Here is a 17032-nt window from a genome sequence, read left to right as displayed (position 1 = left end):
AATTATGTTAGAAATTTCATTTTAGAAATAACAGTTAATGTAATTACTGGATAGAGCATCGGCCTGCGGACTGAAGGGTCCCGGGTTCGAATCCGGTCAAGGGCATGTGCCTTGGTTGCGGGCACATCCCCAGTGGGAGGTGTGCAGGAGGCGGCTGATTGATGTTTCTCTCTCATCGATGTTTCTAGCTCTCTATCCCTCTCCCTTCCTCTCTGTAAAATATCAATAAAATATATATATATATTTTTTTAAAAAAGTAGAATACAAAATTCAAAGTTGGGAAAGGAAAATCTTACAATGTAGTTAGACCTCATTCTGTGCTTGGAAAAAGCCCAGAGACATGCTGTTTTACATCTGGCAACCATCCTAATTTCTTCTTGATTAAAAACCATTTGATTTCCATTGCTAACTTGCAACTTTCTAATTTTATTTTATCTTCACCTGAGGATATGTTTTCCATTGATTTTCAGAGAGAGTGGAAAGGAGGGAAGAGGGGGAAAGAGAGAGAGAGAGAGAGAGAGAGAGAGAGATCTATGTGAGGGAGACACATCGATCAGTTTGCTACCAGCATTGGCCCCCACCAGATCGAGGATCGAACCTGCATCCCAAACTGTGAACCAGGGCTGGCTGCCGCCAGTGATGATCTGGGGCCACTTAGCAAGAGGTACGGGTTGTGCTGAGGCCAGATGCAGCTTGTTTAAGAGATTTTAGGAAAGTCTGGAGCATGATCTAAGACAGGCCATTCGTATGGAAAAGCCACTGGAAGCAGCTTGGGTGGCTCCACAAGTTGGGTGGGGCAGGGTCTCAGGGACTTTCCAGGATAGGGTGAGCAGTGTGAGCCAGGTTTATGGAGACTCAGATATGTAACCTGCCTGCCAGCTCTGTGGGGTAAGGCTCAGGAAAGGCACAATGGCCTCTGCCAGCACTGCTGTTTGGGAGAAAGCTGTCCCTCCAGCTCTGATGCTGGACAATTCAGTTCCTCCCCATATTTCCCTGGTGCCTTTCAAGTTGCTGCCCCAGTGCTGAAGCTCAGAAGGAGTGAGTCCTAGTAAGTCTGTGCACGGGCACTTTAAGAGGAATTGCTTGGGACTCCAGCAGCCTCAGTGTCCCGCAGCCACACTCCCTATTATTTTTTACTAGAGGCCCAGTGCATGGATTCATGCACTGGTGGGGTCCCTCATCATGGCCTGCGGAGATTGGGCCGAAACTGGCAGTCCAACACCACCTGCTGCTCCTTCCTGCCACTCCCCTCATCCCGGCCCCCCACTGTGCCTGCTGCTTGCCCAGTCAGTCCTGATCAGGAGACTCCTGTGAGCCCGGCATCTGGCGCCCAGCAGTCAGCGGAGCAGCACTTCCCCACTGTGGGAACACACTGACCACCAGGGGGTGGCTCCTGTGTTGAGCGTCTGCCCATGGTGGTCAGTGTGCATTATAGTGACCGGTTGACAGGTCGATTGGTCAGTCGCTTAGGCTCTTATATATATGGATATCCAGAAGTTATGGGAACTTCTCTTCCTGGCACTGGAACCCTGGGTTGGGGGTCCTGGTGTGGGGCTAGGACCCCTTACTCCTCAGGGGCAACTTCGCAGCTGGGTTATCCCTCCTGATTTTCAGCTGCCACAGGTGGATGTGGGACCAGTCTGTCTGCCTCTCTGCCCCTCCTGCCAGTCTCAATGTGACTTCTTCTTTATATTCTTAGTTGTAATACTTCTGTTTAGATAGATTTCAGGTGGTTCTGGATAGATTGTTATGTAGTTTTGTTGTATTTTTGATGTTGTTGTGGGAGGATGCAAATACCACATTTACTTACACCACTTGTTACACCATTGTTATATAGTTTTGTGTTGACCAGAAGGCCCCTCAAAGCCTTTCAAATGATCTATAATGTGCTAATTGACTGTTATGTTATCAGTAAGGCTTCTGGTTAATAGAGGCTATTAGTACTTAGGTGTGTATTTTCATATGCATGGAGGGTTCACGCCCCTCAACCCACATTGTTTAGAAGTCAACTGTGTATTTTTTTTGTAAGAAACCCACACTTGATATATAAAATTACAGGTAGATTAAAAGTAAAGGGGTGGAGAGAAATATATTGTGCTAATACTAAGCAAAAGAAAGCTGGAGCAGCTATGTTAATTTCAAACTAAACTTCCGAGTAACGAGCGTTAGCAGGGATAAAGACTGACATTGCATACAGATACTGGGGTTGGTTCTCACTTAACAGAGCAGAACTGAAAGGAGGAATAGATGAATCCACTATTGTAGTTGGGGACTTCAGCACCCCTGTCAGACATGGATAGATCCAGCAGGCACAAAACCAGGACATAATTGAACTCAATACTACCATTAGCTGGATATGGTTGACATCTGTAGACGACTGCATTCAACAAAAGCAGAAAACACATTTCTTCTCAAGCTCCCACGGAACATTCACCAGGATTGACCACATTCTGGACCATAAAATACACATTAACAAACTTTTAAGTCTGCTAATAAAATAGAAAGTTAAATTATGCTTTCAGACCATAGTGAAATTAAACTAGAAATTAATAATAAAGATAGTTGGAAAACCAAAAAATATTTGGAGATTAAACAACATAACACATGTGTCAAAGAAGAAATCTCAAGAGAAATTTACAAGTATTGTGAACTAAATGAAAGAATTAGGTTTCTTATTTATGTATTTGATAAAGAATGGAAGAGAATTGTAGTTTTTTTTCTGTTTTCAAAGGCCGTTCTTTCCTAATGATAAAAGTAATATGTACATGTTAAAGAAAGTTTGGAAAAGTATAAAAAAATAGAAAGTTATACTTAATCCTCCTATCCAAAAGTAGTCAATTCATGTTAACTTCCATCCTTTCTCTAAATGTGATTTTTAAAAATTAAAGACATGCTTAATGGGAGCTATAGTTACATGGTCCAAAATTTTTTAAAAATTAAAAAGATATATTGTAAAAAGTCTTCCTCTTGCCTCTATCTCCGGTCTTTCTAGTTCTCAACTCTCCTCAGGAAACTGCTGTTAACAAAATTATATTCATATATATATATATATATATATATATATATATATATATATATATATTCTTTATTGATTAAGGTATTACATATGTGTCCTTATCCCCCTAATCCCCCCCAACCCCCGTCATGCCCTCACCCCTCTGGTGTCTGTGTCCATGGGTTATGCTTATATGCATGCATACAAGTCCTTTGGTTGATCTCTCCCCCCTCCCCTCACCCTCCCCTGCCTTCCCTCTGAGGTTTGACGGTTTGATTAATGCTTCACTGTCTCTGGATCTGTTTTTGTTCATCAGTTTATATTGTTCATTATATTCCACAAATGAGAGAGATCATATGATTTTTATCTTTTTCCAACTGACTTATTTCGCTTAGCATAATGCTCTGCAGGTCCATCCATGCTGCTGCAAATGGTAGGAGTTCCTTCCTTTTTACAGCAGCATAGTATTCCATTGTGTAGATGTACCACAGCTTTTTAATCCACTCATCTGTTGATGGGCCCTTAGGCTGTTTCCAAATCTTAGCTATGGTGAATTGTGCTGCTATGAACATAGGGGTGCATATATCCTTTCTGATTCGTGTTTCTAGTTTCTTTGGATATATTCCTAGAAGTGGGATCACTGGGTCAAATGGGAGTTCCATTTTTAGTTTTTGAGGAATCTCCATACTGTTCTCCACAGTGGCTGCACCAGTCTGCATTCCCACCAGCAGTGCACGAGCGTTCCTTTTTCTCTGCATCCTCACCAGCACTTGTGATTTGTTGATTTGTTGTTGATAGCCATTCTGACAGGTGTGAGATGGTACTGCACTGTCGTTTTTATTTGCATCTCTTGGATGATTAGTGACTTTGAGCATGTTTTCATATGTCTCTTGGCCTTCCTCCTGTCTTCTTTCAAAAAGTATCTATTTAGGTCCGTTGCCCATTTTTTGATTGGGTTGTTTATCTTCCTTTTGTTAAGTTGTATGAGTTCCCTGTAAATGTTGGAGATTAAACCTTTATTGGAGATAACATTGGCAAATATGTTCTCCCATGCAGTGGGTATTCTTGTTGCTTTGTTGATGGTTTCTTTTGCTGTGCAGAAGCTTTTTATTTTGATGTAGTCCCATTTGTTTATTTTCTCTTTAGTTTCCATTGCTCTAGGAGCTGTGTTAGTGAAGATATTGCTTTGGCATATGTCTGAGATTTTGCTGCCTGTGGATTCCTCTAAGATTTTTATGGTTTCCCATCTTAGGTTTAAGTAACAATTTTTTGTGTGTGTTCATCCGCCGTTTCTTTATGTGGCCCAGTTAATATAAGTAGGTATTCATAATTCTCCCTTATTGTAGAGAGTAGCATGTTCTTTTCTGCTCTGCATTGTATTTTTTCTGCTTGTTGAATCCTGGTGATCTTTCTATAGCATGCATAGTGAGTTACTTTATCTTTTGGCAGCCACCTAGTATCTGTGATGTGGGTATACCAGTTTTCCTTACAAAGAGACATTTTCTCTCCAACATTATTTTATTAGCATTTCCCCATCTTACAAGTATAGTATAGTGTCATTTTCCTGTGTTGTTGGATATTTAGGTTGTTGCTCTTTGGTGCCATCATAGACCTTGCTTGAGAAAGCCACCCAAGATACACATCAAAGTCACTGTCATTTCATTAGGGCACGTATGTCCAGGCTCCTGATGCATGTAGCCCGTCTTCCCTACAAAACAGTTCCAGTTTACTTGCCCAACATCTGCATGAGCAGGAGTCTTGAGACCAACATTTCTGTAGAGGACAGGAAAAGGCAGAAGTACCAGTGTGTGGTGGGAGCCATCTCCTGGAACTTGGACTTGGGGTGCCCAAGAAGGCTTCCCACACAAAGTGACATCTCAGTTGAGCCTTGCAGGAGAACCTGAGGGCGAGGAGAGGGAACAGGTTATAAATGTCTCTGTGTCTGAAGGCAGAGAATTACGACTACAGGCACCTTTTTCTCTTAGTCTTTGATTTAGTTTCTTTTGCTGCAAATGTTATCACCTCAAGGGTAAAAATAGTGCTGAAGAATTGGTTCTGTAAGATAACCCCCATACACTTGGATTTACACTGGTTTTGGGGAGCGTTTGGAGACCCCATCGGTGTGAAACTGAAACTATGCCCAGTGATTTGTGAATTAGCCAGTGATTTCATTAGGGACCCTTGAGTGTGCCATCTGCTACAGCGCTCAGCCAGAAGGTCTGCCCACCTTTACTCTGTTTTAAAGCTGGCACAGTCAGGCTCGAGAGTAGCAGTGGGTGTGATGAGGTGTTTTAACTAGAGGAAATGAGATGGCCTGCTCCTTACTCTGCAGACCTTGAGCTTTTAAAAAAGCAGGTGTGCAGGAACTGATCCATGCTCTTACAGTCACATCTGTAAACTAGAAAGCTAAAGCAGCCTAAGAATGACGAAATTTTCTGAGAACTGTCCTGTCAACTTGTAATTCACATATAGAATTTGTTTGTTTCTGCTTATTCATGCATTCATTGGCTGTTGCTTGTATGTGCCCTGACCCGGGATCAAATCTGCAACCTTGGTGTATTGGAAAGATGCTCTAACCCAGTGGTCGGCAAACTCATTAGTCAACAGAGCCAAATATCAACAGTACAACGATTGAAATTTCTTTTGAGAGCCAAATTTTTTAAACTTAAACTATATAGGTAGGTACATTGTTATTAACTTAATTAGGGTACTCCTAAGCTGGCCTCTGCTAAAAACGTCCTCAATCTGATTGAGGTACACTCAAGGGGCCAAAGAGCCGCATGTGACTCGCGAGCCACGGTTTGCCGACCACTGCTCTAACCAATTGAGCTACCTGACCAGCGCCTTTTACTTTTTGTTTTTAGCTACTTACCAACTCAGAAAAACTGGTGGGAGTTGGACAGTGGTCAGAGGAGTCTCCTCATACTGAATTAGATTCCTTCAGTGAATTTATATATTGACAGACTAAAAACAATTTTAAAAGGCTTTTGTGTTTTTAGTTTTTTTGAAGAAAAAGTATCCTTTCAACACCAGGGATTCTATTTTTGAGTTAACTCAGTGGTTTTCAACTGTAGTTTGTTTTTTTTTTAATATATTTTATTGATTTTTTACAGAGAGGAAGAGAGAGGGATAGAAAGTCAGAAACATCGATGAGAGAGAGACATCGATCAGCTGCCTCCTGCACGCCCCCTACTGGGGATGTGCCCGCAACCCAGGTACATGCCCTTGACCGGAATCGAACCCAGGACCCTTCAGTCCGCAGGCCGACGCTCTATCCACTGAGCCAAACTGGTTTCGGCACAACTGTAGTTTTTAATCATCCATATTATAAATGCCCAGAGTCTCCTCGCCTGGAGTGTTCAGGTCAGGGTGCCAGGAGCCCAGGCATTCAGTGCTTCCCTGGGTAATTGATAGAGCAGGGGTTGATGGGGGATCTTGAATGATCTGCAGTGACTTAGGAGCCTGATTTTGACCCCTTATATTCTCAGGGTTGAGAAAGGGAGGAGAACAAATACATAAACTAAAAGCATTCATTTTTTTACCTCAGCTTTGCTAATAAGTGTTTTACCCATTTTCACTAACACTTATTTTTCATGTGCTTTCGTCATTCATAAATATCTTTGTTTTGTACCATCTTAACCATATTTTTTATTGATTTGAGAGAGAGGAGAGGGAGAGAGAGAGAAACACTGATTTGTTGTTCCACTTATTTATGCATTCATTGGTTGAGTCTTGTATGTGCCCTGACAGAGATCAAACTGCAATCTTGGTGTATGGCAGGGGTGGGGAATGTCTGATCCCTATATGGTCCGTGAAATTGTTTGACCTGGCCCTTCCAAGGCATTATGGGTGAGTTAATTAAACTTAATTATTGAAGGCTAATAATTTTTTATTTTTTTTAAATATATATTTTTATTGATTTCAGAGAGGAAGGGAGTGAGTGAGAGAGAGAAATATCGATGAGAGAGAATCATTGATCGGCTGCCTCCTGCACGCCTCCTACTGGGGATCAAGCCTGCAACCCAGGCATGTGCCCTTGGCCAGAATCAAACCTGGACCCTTTGGTCCACAGGCCGATGCTCTTATCCACTGAGCCAAACCAGCTAGGGCTGAAGGCTAATTTTTAAGTTGGTAATTGTATGTGGCCTGCAAATCCTCCTATCTAATAAAAGAGTAATATGCAAATTGACCATCACTCCATCACAAAGATGGCTGCACCCACAGCCGAGGCCAAGTTCCCATAAGGAGCCTTAACGAGCAATCAGCAGGGACCTGAGGCTACGCCTTCACCTGCCCCCTTGGGGCTTGACAGGGACCTCAGACCACGCCCCCCACCCTAGCACTGGGCCAGGGGACCTGAGGCTGTGCCCCCCTGCCTGGTTGGGCTTGACAGGGAACTCAGGCCACGCCCCTGCCTAGGGGGCTTGACAGGGGACCTGAGGCTTTGCCTCCCCGCCTAGCGGGGCTTGACGGGGGACCTCAGGCCATGTCCCCCACCTGGTGCGGCTTGATGGAGGACCTCAAGGCACGCCTCCCGCCCCGGTCTGGGCTGGGGGACCTCAGGCCATGCCCCCTTTCCTGGCACTGGGCCAGGTGACCTGAGGCTACGGCCCCTGCCACACAGGGCTTGACAATGGTGGGACTGGCCGGGTCTGGGTCTCATGCGATTTTGAGGTGCATGTGGGTGGACGGGGACTTGACTCTCTGGGTCCCATGGTGAGACCCAGACTCTGACAGGAGGAAGATTTTCATATACATTTTACTAATTTTCTTTCATCTCTGACACTTCTATTATAGAGAAAGGGCAAATAGCAATATTAAATTATTTCCTCTAATTAATCCCCTTTTAATGTGCACAAATTTCATACACCGGGTCACTAGTGATGTTATAAATATCCAAATGGCCCTTGGCAGGAAAAAGGTTCCTCACCCCTGGTGTGTGGGAACAATGCTCTGAGCTACCTGGTCAGGGCCCCATGTTAACCATTTTTTAAGTGTACAGTTCAGTAGTGTTAAGTGTATTCACATTGTTGTAAAACAGATCTCCAGAACTTTTTCACCTTGTTAAACTGAAACTATCCCCATTGAACAAAAATTCCTATCCCCCCCTCCCACTAAGCCCCTGGTAACCACCATTCTGCTCTCTGACTCTGTGAACTTGTCTACTCTAGGAACCTCATCATATAGGTGGATTCCTACGGTGTTTGTCTTGTGACTGGCTTATTTTATTTCGAGTAACGTCCTCTATCCACAGCCAACCCCTCTAGGGCCCTTTCTCCATTGAGTGACTTGGTACCCTTGTTGAGGATCGTTTGACCATATACAAAAAAAATTTGTTTGGGGCTCTTTATTCCATTGGTGTATATGTCTGTCTGTATGCGAGTACTACACCGTTTTGATTACTGTTGCTTTGTAATATGTTTTGAAATCAGGAAGTGTAAATCTGAATAACCTTGGCAAAGAAGCCTCTCAAGTATCCAGGAGATAGGATCTACAGTCTTTCGCATGCTGTTCTTGCCTCCCTTCACATACAGTCCTGGAACAGGAAAAAAGTTACTGGTTTGCCAAAACCGGTTTGGCTCAGTGGATAGAGCGTCGGCCTGCGGACTCAGGGGTCCCGGGTTCGGGTTCGATTCCGGTCAAGGGCATGTGCCTTGGTTGCGGGCACATCCCCAGTGGGAGGTGTGCAGGAGGCAGCTGATCGATGTTTCTCTCTCATCGATGTTTCTGGCTCTCTGTCCCTTTCCCTTCCTCTCTGTAAAATATCAATAAAATATATTTAAAAAAAAAAAAAAAAGTTACTGGTTATTCCGGGAACCTGTGCAGTGCCTGGAATTTCCTCCCACAGATACTGTCCCTGGAACCATCCAGCGCCCCCTTTTCCCTGGCCTTGGTGGCTCTTGTGTACGCAGTCTCAGAAACCCTCTCTCTCAGGCTTGAAAGACTGATCATTGGAGCGAATTAAGTGGGGACCAAGCCCACAGCCTGGAGCCACCACTTCTGCTCCTTGTCTGAGGATGAGGAATTCTCATCCGACTCTCACTCCGGGGTTGGGGAGCGTGTCAGATAACAGCCCCAGATCTTTCAAGGTGCTGCAGTGATTCCCACACCTTCCTGGAGCTTACAGGAGATTTTAAGGGGGAAGGTTGGTGCGTGGGTGTGGGTGGGAGCTTGGGTGTGTTTGGGTGGCGGGGATTTTCTGAGAAAGTTATAGCAGAGAACTCATCATGGGGACTGCTTTTTTAGTTTGCTCGTTTTGCCTGTCATCTCTGAAACCTAGCCCCTATGTGCTGTTACCTGCAAGGAGAGCCCTGGTCCCTGGGTGGGAAGTGGGTGGGAGGCCAGGGGCAGGGGAGCCAGGAGGGGCGGTCGTGGAGGAATCGCTGCAGGTGCCCTTGCATGGGGCTCAGGCTGTGAGCAAGGGAGGCCTCCTATGCAGTGGGGTTTCGGGCCCCCCATTCCTTGGCTCTCTTGTGATGGTGCTTGTTTTCTTTGACCTAGAGCTACAGTGGCCTAGACCAGTGGTCGGCAAACTGCGGCTCGCGAGCCACATGCGGCTCTTTGGCTCCTTGAGTGTGGCTCTTGCACAAAATACCACGTCCTGGGCGAGTCTATTTTGAAGAAGTGGTGTTAGAAGTTTAAGTTTAAAAAATTTGGCTCTCAAAAGAAATTTCAATCGTTGTACTGTTGATATTTGGCTCTGTTGACTAATGAGTTTGCCAACCACTGGCCTAGACTGTCTGCCTGGAGGGATGGCTTTCCTCCTACGGGCTTGTTCATCACTCTCCTTTCACAGGAGACCTTGTTCCCAAGGGCCTCTCTGTTGTGTGTCACTGTTTGTTACTGACCCTGGAGAGCGAGGGTTTGAGGGGATGTTGAAGTGATGCCTGTGCATGAGAGGAGGTGGGATGGAGTCGGAATTGCTGTGCCATTTGTGGCTTTAAAACTCCTCCTGTGTACTGGATGCGTAGGAGCAAAGTGAAAGTTGTTTTCTTACAAATGTTTGAGCCTTTGCTTTTATGCCAGGTTTGTTTTACCAATTAAAAATGTTTACTTTGAATCAGCAGTTTTCAACTGTGTGCTGCAACAATGTTTAAAACATGCGATACCTGACCATTTAGTCTGGGGCACTGACCTCTTCTCCCTGAGATTGTCAAATAAATGACAACAGCCAGCCAGTGATAGGCATTCCACGTGAATGAGTCTAAATTGTACCTATTTCTTTTGTCAGATTGGCAGAAAAAATACACTTTTTGGTGTGCTGCAGAATTTTAGTAATTTTTGGGTACCCATGGGATGGAAAAAAGGTTGAGAATCGCTGCTTTAGATATTTGTGCTTAATTCTGGGTCTGAGAACTCAGGCTTCTAATTTGACTGCTTTACTGGGGCCGGTCTTCTCAGAAAACAATCAGCTCGGCACTCAGATTGACCCTGATTAGAGGAGAAACGTCCAAATAATTGGCCCAGCACATGTTTCCGTTCCATATAATTAGGCTTTCAGTTTTTGTTTAAAGTTCGTCTAATGGCAAATTAGTTTCTATGGAGAATAAAATCAAATTTTGGTAAAGTTACACAAACACCTTTATTAATCAGTGTCTACTCAGACATTCAGAATTTTTTTAGTATTTTCCTTGGAAATGACATATTTCGGTTTTGTCTCCTGTAGTTGACCAGATATACCATCTGGCCTCTCCAGCCTCTCCTCCAAACTACATGTACAACCCCATCAAGACGCTGAAGACCAATACGATCGGGACGTTAAACATGCTGGGTGAGTTGCCCTTTCCTTGTTTTGCAGCTGTTGTTGGGAATACTGTAGCCAGCCCATGTGTAGGTCTTTGTGCTGTGGAGTGTGATCCTGGTCTTGACACCCTCTCTCAACCGCCACATGGGCTATTTCACTGAGACTTTATTTGGCATCAGAATTGGTCATGGGGAGATGGTCATTGTAGTAACTAACCAGTCTGTGTTGTCCCAGTTCAGTCCCCTGGGAATACCGCTTGTGTCCCTGGTGAGGACCCAGCCTCCCTCCACTATCCCCTCTGACTCGCGGTGTGGTGCCTCCCCGCTGGAAAGGGCACTGGCAGTTGGAGAGGATGACACACACACATACAGCACACACCCCCCATAGACACACACACACACAGACACAGCACACACACACACAGCACACCCCCCCATAGACACACACACCACACACAGACACATACAGCACACCACACAGACACATACAGCACACACACACAAACCACAAACACACACAGACACACCCCTACAGACACAACCCCACAGACACACACGCTACGCATACACCACAGACACACATACACTGGACGCACACCACACAGACAGAGACACACACACACATTTCAGGAGTGCTCCTGGAAAGTGGGAGCACAACTGTCCTTACGGGGCTGTGGAAGCCTAGTCCTGGCTCCAGACAGAACTGCAGGGTTCACTGAGAAGAGCAAGACGAGAGGGAGCCCATTAAAGGGCCACATGAGTGTGTTTCCACATGATGTGGGTGATGTGCACACGTCCATGCTTGAGATGTGAGGCATGGGCAAGCCTGGCACAGATGCCCAATACACTAGGGGTTAAACGGGAAGAAAGGAACCACTTTTTAAAATATCAAGTAAAAATAGATTTAGATATAGGATGTGGAGCAGGTTCTATAATGGATTTGGGAAGCTAGCCTCAGACAAGGGTCTGAAGAGGAAGCTGGAGGTTGGTTTTCAAGGCTCGTAGACGACCCTGGGAGCTGAGCTCTGTGGGAAGTGAAAGGGCATTTGTCCTCCTCTGTGTTGTGCCCCTGCTTCTGCTTAGAGATACGGTGTGTGACAGGCTGCCCCTCCTTCATGCCAGAGCTAGACACCACAGAGGAAAAGCCACCGAGCGCAGGATGCCTAAAAGACCTCATTTAGGCAGTGCAGTCAGGGTGCCCAGGGCACTGTCCTGGCCACTGTGGAGGGCATTCAGATAAGGACTGTGCTCTGGCTCTTTGCCAGGGAACTCGGCTTCTCAGGCGAGAATGTATGGGCATAGGCATCAGTGATTCACAGGAGGGAGGGAAAGGTCTCAAAAAAGAGGCATCCATGCGAATTCAAGGTGCAAGTGATTCCTGGGCTGGGGCCCGAACCCTGCGTGAGGTTGGACCTGGAGGTCTTGAAGGAATGGCAGAGGGTTTCCAGGAATGACATGGACAGAAGCTGGAGAGGGACAATTGCTAGGCCAGAAAGAGACCCAAATGGACTTTGTATTCCGAACTGAGAGGAGCTGTTGCTAGTCATTCTGCACTTGAGACAGGATGCCCCGAACTTTGCCTGGCCTTTTCCGGGTAGCGACCTTCTCTGTGCTTCACCGCCTCCCTGCTCCTGTGCTTGGAGTCTTCCTGATGCAGCCTCTTTCTCCAGCCTCTGCATAGGCACTGGGCCTGGCTGCAGCGCCACCCTGGTCTCCTGGCTGCGGCCCAAGGTCCAGAGGCCCTGTGCGGAGGAGGCCTGCACGGAGGAAGCAGCCTGTCTTGAGTGCACCCTGTCAGTGCCCTGGTGATGATACTGAACTGTAGTTTTGCAAGTTTTTACCTTTGAGGGAAACTAGATTAGGAAGGGGTACATGGGATCTCTGTGTTCTTTCAACTTAAAAGTTTAAAGAAGAGACCTCGGATCCTTCACTGTGAAGCAACTACTGTTGCCTCTGTGCCGTGATGTGTGGTTCGCCTCTCGGGCTCTGAAGGGTGAACTGGAGTGAAGGAGATGGGGCCCAGTGTTGGGAGCCTACGAATTCCATGTCACACTACATCCCGACCTTTTCCTTCCTCAACCACAGGGGGCATTTGCACAGGTTATCTCAAATCCTTACCTCCCAGCAGCTCTCTTGTCTTGTTCTCCAGACACACCCTCATGGCCCCCCAGCTGCTGCGCACTCCCACCCCGGTCTCCTCACCCTAGGACCCTTCCCTTCCTTCTGTCTGTCCGGCCTCTCCAGAAGTGGCTGCAGGCTCTGTGCTCCCCCCTCCCTCTCCTCGCAGCCCTTCCTGTGCCTGGGTGCTGGGTGCTGAGCCCGTCTGCACAGGGCTCTGTGGTGGAGGACATTTGGAAAGCGCTGGGTTAAGTGAAGGGCCGTGGTGTTCTCTGTATTCCTGCACATCGGGACTCTGACGCTGCACCTTGCGTGACCACCATAGATAAAGCTGTTCTCATCCATTCTGCATGTTGGGGCGAATGCAGGAAAAGTTCAGAGCAGGGGGCGGAATGTGAGGAGTTGCTTTGGGGAAGGTGGTGCTGTTTAAGCCAAACCTGGATGGAGGTGGGAGGATGGGGTGGAGGTGTCCAGATGGGGGCTGGTTCAGGTGCATTCGAAGGTGCCGGGAGCATGTGGAGGAAGTGCCGGGTGGACCATTTGGGGGGCAGTAGTGGAAGGAAGTTAAAGTGCGAAGGGCCTTATCTTATGCCAAACAGGGTGAAGCTACCTCATTAAATAGTGGGTGATATGTTGGGGCAAAGGAATCTTTGTGAAACTCCTCAAATCACACATTATCAAACCAACAGATCCTGCATTTGGCCCTGCTTAGTTTACAAGTATCTCACTAAGTACTGGGCTCCTCAGGGTTCACTTGTGCTTTTCTTACTGTTTTATTGGTTTGTAAGTAGATGCAGTAAGAGTGGATAACAGGATGCATGGATGTCAGATGCCATTAATACTAAAAGATTGCTGAAATTGGCGACCAAAATGTGCATGCATATTTTTTCCTTGTTTCCCTGAAGTGACAGTTGCTCTTGTGTCCCTGCTTCCTGTAGGGTTGGCAAAGCGAGTCGGTGCTCGCCTGCTCCTGGCCTCCACCTCGGAGGTATATGGAGGTAAGTGGGGGGCTTCTCTGGGACAGTTCGCACCCTGTCTTAGGTGAGGAAGGAATCAGAGGTGGGTTCAGAACTGCATTTCTAAGGAGGCAGTGCTGTTTGACTCCAGTGCACAGCAGCCAAGAGGCTCCTGGGTCTGCCGATGTCTCTACCATTGTGGTCTCAGGCTCTGCCTCCCTCCCGCTAAAGCATGCCCTCCGGGCCTGGATCACGGCTCCCTGGTGAGGAGGACTGCCCATCACGGTTCCACAGAAATGGTTTTGCATTCTGCTCCGAGAGCACCCCAGAAATTCATTGGGGATTCTTTGCCAGTCAACAGGTGCACGTTATTCTTCAGTGTAAACAGTGCACGTCATGAGCGACCCCGAGAACTGGGGGTTGGCCTTGAAGAGTGCTTGGCGAAGGGACTTGTGCTGGTGCCTCACTGTTGCATAACCATTTCTGGAAGAATCTACCAGAACACTCAAGGGCCTTTCCTGCCAACCTGCAGCACTTCACTGCCCTCCGTGGGGAGCAGCGTGAGGGCTGACTTGACAGGTTCAGTTTACGTGGTGAACACTTTCAGTTTACATGGCAGCAGGAGCCAGGCATGGCTATGGTGGAACTTATCCACCTCATGTACCGTTTCGGACAGAGAAATATGGAATGGAAGGGCAACATGGAAGAGGCGAGTTTTTATTAACGGGAACCAATGGGAAAGTCTAAGAAATGGAAATTCCACTACATGTAGTCATGTTCTTTGTAATCCCATGGAAGGTCCACTTCTCTGAAGTCCTCTGTGGTTAAAAGGGCGGGACTGCCCACATTCCCCTCTCCTGTTGGCCCTGTTGCTTAGCAATGGGTGGGTGAGTGGACCTGCAATTCTCCCTCCCTGTTCTGTCCATATCAAGAATCTGCATGGATCAGCAAGTTCCCCATGCACGTTGGATGGTCCCCTTTCTCCTCGGAGGGGCTTCACATGTCACCTAAGGAGTGGCGTTGACAGAGTCCTCGGCCTGTGTCTTTAAATGCAGACACAAAGGGGCTCGAGTTCTCTGTCCAGGAGGGCCTGTGACATCTCTCCACATCCACTGTCTTTCTCCTCCCACCTCATTTGTTATCTGAGCATGGGCAGCAGCTTCTGATCTTCAGGGTCGTATATAATGTCAGGCTGCACTCCTGGGCCCACCTGGTGCTCTGCTCTGATGTTTCATGACTGCATAAACGCGCTGGTGGCGTGCGTGCTGGTCTGTCAGCCGGCACACTGTGGGCAGGGGAGCCTGGCTAGGAAGCATGTGACTGGCCCTTACCTTTTGTAATTTCTAAGTGACGTAAAGCTGTGCCGTGGACCACGGGCATTTCAGGGGTGGATGAGTGTGCCCAGCCTTCTCCTCATCGTTGGCCAAATTTCGGATCATCTCCTTTGGAGTCTAGCTGGCCAGTCCTTGTGAAGAATCCCCAGGAAAGGTCTGATGGGGACCATCCGTCACATCTGGGTGAATTGATGTCACTGATTTTCTCTCTGGGAGTGTTTGCCTTAGACCTTTTCTCTCAGCGTGCAGTAAAAGCGTGCCTCTTCTCAGGGGAGTTTAAAGCTCAGAAGCAGATAGAAGGTGTGCACCTGCACTGAGCCTCCACCGCCCTCTGAACGAGGCACTGGTCCCAATGGGCAACCACAGAGGCACGTGTGTGCCACGTCTCCTCCCTGTACCCACACGCCAAAGTCAGATTCTGCTACAAGTTACACAAGGAGTGAATTTACAACATAGGTTCCTGGACTTGTCCAGATTTCTTGGCAAAGATTTACACATTTTATACCATGGTGTACATGATTGTATAAAATTCCTGGTGTACTAAATTAGTTATTAATTCACATTCCAAAAATATACTTGTGTTAAAGAATTTGTTACTGGGTTTTCTTAAGTAGTCATTTCTCTGGTACATTTTAACATGTGATTGAATTACACACTGGAAACACGGGAATTGGGGACGATAAAACATGTGCCAAAGGAACAAGCAGCTGTTTGCTATTGACCTCCCACCAGCCCTGGACCAGGCCTCCTGGTGTCTCTGAAGTTTCAGTCTGTGCTGGTGATGGCACACATGAACATCATCTTCTGCAGAGATGCTCTTACATTTTTTTCAATAAATACATGCTTTGCTTTCATCACATATTTTATAAACGTAAAATTGAACCATGTATCTCTTCACATAGATTATATTTAATTATAGTTTGACAATGATTTAAAAGTTACGAACAATTTATGGGAGAGAGGGGAAGACTAAAATAGAGAGCCTTTGATCTTTTAATTTTTTCTCTGTAAAATACGGTATTAGCATGAGAGGTAAGAACAGCACTGGAACTTAGTGGAATGTGGAACACTGAATTCTCTAGATACGGGTCTTTCCACATGTAAAGTTTATTTTGGTCTTCCCACAGCTCCCTTTTGTATCATAAATCGTCAGTGTTTATCATGGGTATGAACTTGAAACAAGGAGAGATGAAAACACGGTCTCCTTTCTCCTTCTCATAGACCCTGAAGTTCACCCTCAAAGCGAGGAATACTGGGGCCACGTGAACCCGATAGGCCCCCGAGCCTGCTACGATGAAGGCAAACGGGTTGCGGAGACCATGTGCTATGCCTACATGAAGCAGGTATTGGCCAAGCGCGTGAGCTGGGGGCGCAGACACGCAGAGCGCCTGTTTCACTGAATGTGTAGCACTGAAGGAATGAAATGCCTTGATTACCTGCAGGGTGGCGCGGGGAAGGAAGCCCAGACTCCAGTGTTTTAAATTAATGGTATTAGCAACAGCTTTCTTCCTTTTAAAATGGTGATTTCCAGGGGGTGAATTCCTCGCTTTGGAATACGACCGCAAGGCTGGAAACACCATGCTGCTTTTTGCCTACGCGCCTTGCCCACCTGCGGCCAGAAGTACCTGTGTTTCCTGCAGTCCCCGAATCAGTGGCTTGTGCTTTTCACCTCCGTTCGCTATAGGTGTGAAAGTGAGTGCATGGTTGCTCTCGTCTGGTCCTCTTTAGGCACTGTTATTCACTGTATCTCCTGCTTTCCAAGTTACTCATTGTTTCCCTAGGGACTGTCCCTGGTGGTTTCGTGTCCCAGATTTGCTCCCACACACTGGAGCAGACAGCCCACAGACCGAGGCAGAGGATCTGGTTCCACCTGGCTCTGCTGCCGC

General features: G+C 46.7%; 1 protein-coding gene across 3 annotated transcripts in view; it reads left to right on the top strand.

Moving 5' to 3' along the window:
• Positions 1-17032, top strand: part of UXS1 (UDP-glucuronate decarboxylase 1) — a 134556-nt gene that overhangs the window by 97585 nt on the left and 19939 nt on the right. For all 3 annotated transcript variants that reach the window (XM_080684073.1, XM_080684074.1, XM_080684076.1), the window contains 3 exons: positions 10662-10766; positions 13795-13854; positions 16368-16489. In XM_080684073.1, the coding sequence (XP_080540199.1) occupies positions 10662-10766; positions 13795-13854; positions 16368-16489 (287 nt within the window). The remainder of the gene's footprint in view (positions 1-10661; positions 10767-13794; positions 13855-16367; positions 16490-17032) is intronic.

This window comes from Plecotus auritus (assembly GCF_963455305.1).
Source record: "Plecotus auritus genome assembly, chromosome: 8".
Lineage (NCBI taxonomy): Eukaryota > Metazoa > Chordata > Mammalia > Chiroptera > Vespertilionidae > Plecotus > Plecotus auritus.
Note: the sequence above shows the minus strand (reverse complement) of the source record. Positions and strands in the feature narration are given on the sequence as shown.